The sequence below is a fragment of the Humulus lupulus genome, chromosome 8 (genome assembly GCF_963169125.1).
Source record: "Humulus lupulus chromosome 8, drHumLupu1.1, whole genome shotgun sequence".
Classification (NCBI taxonomy): Eukaryota; Viridiplantae; Streptophyta; class Magnoliopsida; order Rosales; family Cannabaceae; genus Humulus; species Humulus lupulus.
In genome coordinates, this window is record NC_084800.1 from 171,522,457 (window position 1) to 171,531,647 (window position 9,191).

General features: G+C 34.2%; 2 protein-coding genes across 2 annotated transcripts; both read right to left on the bottom strand.

Moving 5' to 3' along the window:
• Positions 1–4,481: 4,481 nt before the first annotated feature.
• Positions 4,482–5,209, bottom strand: LOC133796259 (uncharacterized). The gene is made up of 2 exons (XM_062233732.1): positions 4,805–5,209; positions 4,482–4,553 (listed from the first exon to the last, which is right to left on the bottom strand). The coding sequence occupies exons 1-2, from the start codon at positions 5,207–5,209 to the stop codon at positions 4,482–4,484; spliced, it is 477 nt and encodes a 158-aa protein (XP_062089716.1).
• Positions 5,210–8,397: 3,188 nt separating this feature from the next.
• LOC133796260 (uncharacterized) lies at positions 8,398–8,800 on the bottom strand. Its single transcript, XM_062233733.1, has 2 exons — positions 8,665–8,800; positions 8,398–8,564 (listed from the first exon to the last, which is right to left on the bottom strand). Exons 1-2 carry the CDS (start codon positions 8,798–8,800, stop codon positions 8,398–8,400), a joined length of 303 nt encoding a protein of 100 aa, XP_062089717.1.
• Between the last annotated feature and the right edge of the window lie 391 nt (positions 8,801–9,191).

Genomic DNA, 9,191 nt, shown 5'->3' on the forward strand with positions numbered 1-9,191 from the left:
TGTCCTCTTCTTTAATCCTTAACTAATGGTAACCTGATCGGAGATCAATCTTGGAAAACACTGTCTTTCCCTGTTGCTTGTCAAACAAATCGTCGATCCTAGGCAGTGGGTATTTATTCTTAATGGTCAACTTGTTCAGCTCCCTGTAGTCAACACACATCCTATGAGATCCATCATTCTTCTTGACGAACAACACTGGAGCACCCCATGACGAGACACTCGGTCTAATGAACCCCAAATCCAATAATTCCTGCAACTGAATCTTCAACTCCTTCAGCTCTGCCGGAGCCATTCTGTAAGGTGTCCTAGATGCTAGCTCCGCCCCTAGTGCCAACTGAACAACAAACTCAATCTCCCGCAGCAGCGGCAACCCTGGCAGATCTGCTGGAAATAAATCTAGAATCTCACATACCAATCTGGTTTCACCCGGTCCTACCGACACAACTCTAGAATTATCCACAACGTTCGTTAGGAATCCTATGCAATCTTCCTGCATCAGGTCTTTAGTCTTCAGTGCTGAAATCATAGGTAGCCGCGGTCCACTAACTGTCCCTACAAACACAAAGGGTATCTCCCCTTCTGGTTCAAAAGTCACCATTCTGCGCTTGCAATCAATCGTCGCCCCATACTTCAATAACCAATCCATCCCTAGAATCATATTGAAGTCATCCATCACTAGCTCTCAATCAGATCAACTGACAATTCCCTACCATCTATCTCTACTAGCAATGCTCTAATCCATCTCCTAGAGACTACTAGTTCCCCAGTCGGTAACAAAGTTTGAAAACCCCTAGCATACAAAACACTAGGTCTACTTATTTGTCTATCATTAGATTTTATGAGTGTACCGATAGAGACTTCTCTTCAGAGCCTTATGTTGGGAGACCTCAAGTTGGTTCTTTTAAAGTAGTTATGGATGATGACATTCCTTCTGGCTCATCTATGTGAGTTTTTATTTCTTTCTAATTTTTAGAAATCTTAAATATTTTAATATGTTGTTTTATTATATAACTTATGTTATTTTTTTGTGCATGTGCAGAGATAGTGTGATATATATGTTCTCTTTTGTTGAGTATTTCATTGGCAGAAAAGAGATTCCAAGATGTAATTTTGATGTCAAATGTCATTGGTCTAGGCTTGCTTATTTACTATACTCATTTGCAATGATAAAGGAAGAATGTGGATATGACAGTGTGATAACTCCATTTTAGTAGTGTTTTAGGATGTGTTTTTGTTGTAATCTTGAGTCTTTTTGTTTGTTTTGTGCAAGATTATGTTTGTGTTTGTCTTTGTTGTAGGATGGTGCTATGAATTATGAGCTAAACGCGGAAAGAAGAAGAAATGGTGGAAAATGGAACGTTTTGTGGTTATTTGAGTCAAATTGGCATCAAGGAGGAGTTAGAAGAGGTTTTGATGAAGTTTTGATGAAGGTCAGACTTAAAATGATCAAGTTTGAAACAAAAAATAGAATTAGAGTCGCGGCATGGGCTTAAGGGCTGCGACTCTAGCAAAGTCAGAAACTACCCAAATCTGGCAGGAATTAATGTCGTGACATGCTCTTTAGGGCCGCGCCATGATGACTGGCAGAGAGCAAATAAAATTTGGGTTTTCACATGGGTTGCGGCATGGTCTCCTAAGGGTCGCGACGCGCCTCTCTGAAGAGAAAAAAATATATCTTATTTAGGTTTAAAACATTATAAATTAAGAGATGGATTAGGGTTTAAAAGGAAAAATTTCATAGAGTTCTTGACGGCTAAGCTTATTATGCATTTTTCTTCTTTAATTTCTTTTCAAGTTTTGGATGTTAAAGATGATAACATTTATTTTTATGGTGTTAGCTTTATTTTTCATGAACTAAATATTTTTTCTAGTGTTTAATGTAGCCACTTGGACATTTATTAATTTTCTATGAAGTTTATATAATTTCCGCTTCCTCTATCCTTTATCTATATGATTTGTGCTTAATGCATGTGGATAATTGATCATAATTTACATGATTTATGATTTTGATTCCAGATCCGAGAGGGGAGAGTTGAATATTCTATAATCATATAGACATAAATTGCATATAGGATGATAGTACCTATAGGGTTTGTGTAGCGTTTATGGTTTCTATGCTTCATGAATGCTATATGTTAAAACTTATCACATATATGTAGAAAGTTTGCATATAGGTTGAGGTCCTTTTATCTTGGAAAAGAATTATAATTTTTTAGTTAACCTGCTATTATGATAGAAATTGAAAACTTATATGCGCTGATTAGTAAGATTAATAGGCTGAAAAGTTGATTAAGTTAATACCCGAGGTTTTTAAATTCTTGAATCAATCTTTATTATTGCAAAGTTTATTTCGATTTTAAATCTTTGTTTAAAATCACTCTATTTTCGACAGCCAAATCAAAATTTAAAAGCAATTATTGGTAATTGGTTGATAGTCCTTGTGGGAACGATACTTTACTTACTAATTTATTACTTGAATCGATTGTGTATACTTGCACATCATATTTTATCGACCAGAGTGCACGAGAGTATGCTTGTCGTGATTAGGCAGAGAGCAAGGCGCAACCAATAAGACAATGGGAAATCTTTATTAATATAGTTGTTGTTGCTGCCAAGACAAAATGCTTATTGGTTGTACTTAAGAGTTACTTTATTAATATAGTTTTTGTGATTATTAGTTTTTGTTATAATTGTTTTATTATTTAATGTCGTTCTTTGATAATTTCCAAATAAAAAATTTAAAACAACATATAAAGCAACCCTTAATCAACCTACTCAGCAACCCTTAAACATCCACTTGTAAACAACCCAATCAACTCTTAAGCAACCCATAATTATCATAAACAACCTGTCAAAAAATTATAAAATCTCTTAAGTTATGAAAGCTCGTAAGCAACACATAAAATAACATAATATGCAACCCTTAAAATTCCTAAGCAACATTTTTAAGAAACTCTTAATTAGTATATTCAGCAACATGCAGCTTACAATCCCTCAAAACCACATATAAATCAAAATTTTTTTTTGCAACCATTAAGCATTCAGCAACCCACAATCTTTATTTAAGCAATCATTAACAATATATTAAACAACCCACAATCTCCATTATAACTAAAAATTTAGCAACTCTTAAAGAAACCCATTATCCCAAAAATTAACATACAATGCTTCCTTGTGAGCAATTCTATATGACTACATGTACAACAACCCAAAAGAAACCTAAGCAACATGTTAAGTAGATTAATTAACAATAAATTTATAGAGTAAATAACCTTTATATATTAAAGAAATTATTAGTACTTTTAAAGTAAAACAAAAAAGAAATGAACCAAAACCATTGTATAGATCAAAACAATTGAGCTTTTCATATTGCTTTGGAAAAAAAATGATGCAATAATGTATGTTTTTGTAAGTCAATATCTAATCTTTCTGTCGAGGGTTTCTGCAAGTCTTTCTGTTATGTCCACTTTGACCACAATTCCCACATTTGTTTTACTTTTTTGGTTTTTTGTTTTTCTCCCATGCAGCTTTACATCTTCTTCTCTTTGGTCTACCTACTCTTATTTTTCCTCCTGGAGGGTGTATTTTCACAGCTTTGATATGTTCAGGTATTTTCCAAGTGTCTTCATTGCTAAGAGGGTATATAATTTTTTTGTAAGTTTCAACCATGGCTTCCTGTGTAATATGGAGAACAATATTGATAAGGATCATGATTCATTTATTTAAAAATAGCAATTGCATGGGCACAAGGAAGTTGATCCATTTGAAACCTATTGAAACATAACCAATCTTATAAAAACAAATAAAGTAATTTCATTATTTAACCATATTAAAAGTCTAACCCTTCAAGCAACTTGTAAAGCAGCCTATAATGATGTTAAACCCTAATATTTAAGCATCATGTTAAACCCTAATCAACTTATTCAGCAGCTCACAATCATTATTATAACCAAATTTTAAGCAACCCACAAGCAACATAAGTAATAAGTAAATTAAATCTTAAGTAACCTATTTGGAAACTACCAATCATTATAACCAACATATACAAAATAGTTACAAGCAACCTGTTCAGCAACTACCGATCATTATATGCAACATATACAACAACTGTTACAACTACTTAAGCAATTCTTAAGCAACTGATCGAGCAACTAGCAGTCATTATAAGCAACATATACAACAACCATTACATATACTTAAGTAACTCTTAAGCAACCTATTCAAAAACTACCTATTATTATAAGCAACATATACAACAACAGTTACAAGCAATCTATTTAGCAAGTACCAATCATTATAAGCAACATATACAGTAACTATTACACCAACTTAAGCAACTCTTAAGCAATCTGATCCAGCAACTAAAATTCATTACAACCAACATATGCAACAACCATTACAACTACTTAATCATTTCTTAAGCAACCTATTCAACATCTTGCAACTTATAATTCCCAAAAACAACATATAAAACAACATTTTTAAGCAACTATTGTACTCTTAATCAACTTTATAAAGCCCATAAACAACACATAAAGAAACATGTTATCAATCTACAAACAAAAGAAACCGCAGTAAAATATTTAAATAACAAATTGAATTATGGTGTTAAACATGTTGCATGTGCATGTTCTTGAATTGAGATCAACTATTCATTTATTGCCATCATCACGAACTTCATACAAAATATGATTTGTTGGGTGCACTTGTTTTTTTTTATTAAGAGTAATATTGTTTGTTTTGTATGTGTAGTGAAGTTAAATTAAATAAAAAAGAAGTGTGCATTTTTAATTGAGAATAATACCATTAACTTCAATGAGTAGATGTAGTTGTCTTTCAGGATCACTTCATGCTTATTAGTCAACTTTATGGAGGTTTCATTTGCTATGTTCCTATTAGTCCAACTCCACTGTTTCACCAAAGCTAGCAAACACTCTAGCATCATACAAATTGGTAGTTCTCTTACTGCTACAATTGCATAATTAAAAGATTCTGCAATGTTTGATGTCATGTTTGAGTATCTATTGTTTGGAGAGAGAATCCTTGCTAATTTATGATACCCAATTTGTTGTAGGTAAGGTCGTAGCCTTTTGTCAATCTTATCAAGTTCTCTCATCTTGTACTCAATATTTTTCACAGTGTATGCATTCGCAGCTGGAAAAAATGTATCCTTGAACTTTTTTGAGTTCTTCTTGAACTTGCTTTTCATGTTTTTGAGCAGATGGAAGGTGCAAGCCCCATGTGGTACTTCTGGGTGCACTGTGATGGTTGCTTTTATAATGCTTTCATGTCGGTCAGATACGATGCTCATGTCTTCTCTTACACCATAAGCTTTCCTAAACTTGTCAAATAACTACTCCCAAGAATCATCATTCTCCGAATCAACTACACAGAATGCTAGGGGGAAGATTTTACCTTCATCATCTTGAGTTGCTGCAACCAATAATGTCCCTCCATATGCTGATTTTAAGAAAGTCCCATCAACTATTACAACAGGTATGCAATAGGGCCAGCCTTTCATTGAAGCATTCAATGCTACAAAAGCATATAAAAACATGACATCTTCATTTTATTTTAGTTCAATATAGGATCCTGGATTTGCGCGATGCAACATATACATATAACAAGGTAATTCTGTATAAATTCAGCTGCTTTTCCTCTCACTTTTTCAATAGCTTTTTCTCTAGATCTCCAAGCTTTGCTGTATTTGACTTGCACTTCATGATCATGTTTCAAGTCCCTAACTATATCAGCAGTTGTGTACTTTGTTTTGATGTTTGTGAACTTGTACTTAATCATATCTGCAATGATTATCGAGGTTGCTTAACGTTGGTCTTTTAATCTTATCTCCAAAGCGAAAGTGTGAATGTGGCTGAACTTTCTAATTATGAATTGATTTGTGTTTCCATTCCTTGATGCTCGTAACATCCACTTGCAATTTTTATCAAGGTAAGCAACTAGATATTCCTTTTTGCATGAATTTTGTACACAATACTGGAAATGATTATTGATTGCATAATGGCTCAAAACGGTCTTCAATGTTTCTTTGTCCTTATATATTTTAGATAAAGCAATATCTTAGTGACGGTTGTTGTGTGTGATTACTAAATCATCGTCAATGTTAATCACTTCTTCTTCATTATTTCTATTTCTTTCATCTATCATTTCTATATTCTGATTGGAGACTAGTTCTGCATAATCAATAAAGTCTGCAACCTCTTCAGCAACACAATCATCAATTGGTTCATCATCTGAATTTGATGCTGCTTCTTTTGTTTGTGCAACTTCATTATATAATTGATTATGTGTTGACGTACTCGTAGTTGAGAAAAAAGATTGTTGCATTGAGTAGATTTTAATTGTGAGACACAATGGGTATTTTGTGATATTAGTTTCCTTTTTCTTCAACTCTATGTAGAACTTCACTTGCGAATCATCAACTATTTTAAAAGGAGGGTATCCATCTTTAGCATGATACTATATTGTCAACAGTATTGATTCAAGTTGCAGCTTCAATTCATTGCATATCATACCAATTAGGTTGTTGTAGTTGCAGTCATTTCGAATTACTATTCCACAGACATCAAAGTTGATATATTTTTTGTTTTGATCCGATTGCCCATTGTGTTGGAGTAAAACTGCAACGCTATCTATTTCCTGAAACCATGATAAACCTTGTAAACAACATATAAGAAACTTATTAAGCAACTCATAATCTCTAAGAAAACCTTGATGATCAACCCTTAAGCGCCCACTAAGCAACCTCTTCAGCAATTTTTTTAACACATTATACAACAAAGAAGAAACCTATTCAGCAACCTTTATAACCCCTTAAGCAAATAAAGAAACTCTTAAGTAACCTCTTCAAATCATTAAAAGTAACATAAGCAAACAATAAGAAACATGTACAAAATTTAGAGCAACCTTTGAAACACCTAATTAAGCTACCAATTGTTCTAAGCAAAGTATAAAATCATATTTACCTCCTTTCAATCACTCCTCTATAAATCCCAAGTTATTGACAGTTACTTATTCTCACACTCTCTTCCCATTGCTTGTTTTATGAATATGTTTTCAACAACCAAAGAATTTACAGCAACTCATTCATATTGAACCAAGTCAATAAAAAAAAATATACAAAAATTAGAGAAAATCTTAAGCAGGCTTGTCAGCAACTTTTATTACCCTTTAAGGAACTAGTCAGAAAACTAATCAACAACCCAGAAATTCAGTTTACCTCATTTCAAGAAATTGACATTCGCTTGTTATCCCACTCACTCTCAATTTCTTGTTTGCAGCAACCTAAGCCTTTACAGCAACCCATTCAGATTCAACCAAATCAATGAAAAAATATACAAAAATTAGAGAAACTCTTAAGCAGGCTTATCAGCAACCTTTATTAACCCTTAAGTAACTAGTCAACAACCTAATTAGCAACCCAGAAATTCAGATTTACCTCATTTCAAGAAATTGACAATCGATTGTTATTATCAACCTAAGCATTTATAGCAACCCATTCAGATCAACCAAATCAATAAAAAAAAAATACAAAAATTAGAGAAACTCTTAAGTAGGCTTGTCAGCAACATTCATTACCCCTTAAGGAACTAGTTAGCAACCTTATCAGCAACCCAGAAATTCAGATTTACCTCATTTCAAGAAATTGACAATCGCTTGTGTAATGCCCTACCTCCTTAGAGTCGTTACTATTTGAGTTAAAAATGTGCCATTAGCTCGCTAATCGAGGTTTTAGGTTAAAAGTGTGACTAAACCGAAATAAAACTCGTTTAATGACGTTAAGTGTAAAAATTTGGACATTCATTGAAATCATTAAAAAGCTACACAGTTGAGATCCCAAAATACTATTTAGAAAATACATTACAACTTAGAAATACAATTAAGGTCGACCTAAGCGACAAAGTGGTTATTTAAAGTACTTTCCAATAATAACCCTGGTCGTGGCAACCAGGTAGGTCAAACATGTACTCGTCGCTCCACGCTCTCCATACTCATGGTTGGTTGACCTTTCCCTTTCCCTTACCAGCACCAAAGAGCACTCGTGAGTAGAAGTCCAACAAGAAAACTCAACACAAAACATATAACATATACATAACAATCCACAGTATACAACAAAATTGCCAACGGGCTAAACACATAGCGGTCTACACTGTCCCTGGCGCTTTACCAGGCCCTGGGTTCATGGTCTTCACCGAGAGGCTAAACACATAGCACCCTAAGAGGGTCTCGCCCTAATAGCCTACACTCAGCGTGCTTAACGCCGATTCTGACCCCTTGTCGTACCCAGCTTCTTTCCTTGTTGCACGCGCAGCTTCAATTCCCATTTTCATACATCAATTAGCGCCCTTCTAGTAGCTAAGAATGGTCTCCCAAGAATAATCAGAATATTTCATCTTCCTCCTTATCAAGAATAATAAAGTCTGTAGTAAAGTTGAATTTGTCCACCTTCACCAATACATCCTCAATAATATTGCTTGGGTGCTTCACTGAATGTCTGCCATTTGTGAGGACATGGTAGTAGGGCAAGCTTCTCCCAATTTCAATTTCTATAGATAGATAAAGGCATTAGATTCACACTTGCCCCTAAATCACAATGTTCCTTCTAAAAAACCACAATCCCTATAGTACAAGGAATGGTGAAACTACCCGGATCTTTAAGCTTGGGAGGTAGTTTCTTTTGGAGTATTGCGTTGCACTTCTCAGTAAGTGCCACCATCTCATAATCCTCCAGTTTCCTTTTCTTCGACAAGATTTCTTTCATGGACATCACATAACTCGACATTTGTTCAAGTGCCTCAGCAAAGGGAATGTTGTTGTGAAGAATTTTAAAAACATCTAAGAACTTAGAAAACTGCTTGTCAATTGTATTTTTTTGTAGCCTTTGAGGATATGGGATTTTGATTTGGTGCTCAAAACTCATAGGGGACTACGTCTTCTAAGGCTCTCATTACCCTTTTCTTGCACCTAATCCTTATTCTCTTCAACCACTTTTTGTAACTGAATAATCTTCTTGAATGACTTTTCAAATTCCATACCACTCCTCAAGGATATCGCATTGCCTTGCTCCTTTGGGGTCACTACTGTATTACTAGGCAAATTCCCCCGTGGTATGTTATACAACATACTTTCCAATTGACCAACTTGACTCTCCAAATTTCTGATGGATTCTCTAG

What these genes read in the sequence shown, in the direction of transcription:
- LOC133796259 (XM_062233732.1), bottom strand. Translation starts at nt 5,209, where the DNA reads ATGAAAAGCAAGTTCAAGAAGAACTCAAAAAAGTTCAAGGATACATTT. An exon ending in TCTACTCATTGAAGTTAATG is followed by an intron (nt 4,554 to 4,804) that starts GTATTATTCTCA and finishes TTTTGTTTGTAG; the next exon opens with ATTGATAACATGTTTCTTTA.
- LOC133796260 (XM_062233733.1), bottom strand. Translation starts at nt 8,800, where the DNA reads ATGTCGAGTTATGTGATGTCCATGAAAGAAATCTTGTCGAAGAAAAGG. An exon ending in TCCCAAGCTTAAAGATCCGG is followed by an intron (nt 8,565 to 8,664) that starts GTAGTTTCACCA and finishes ATCTATCTATAG; the next exon opens with AAATTGAAATTGGGAGAAGC.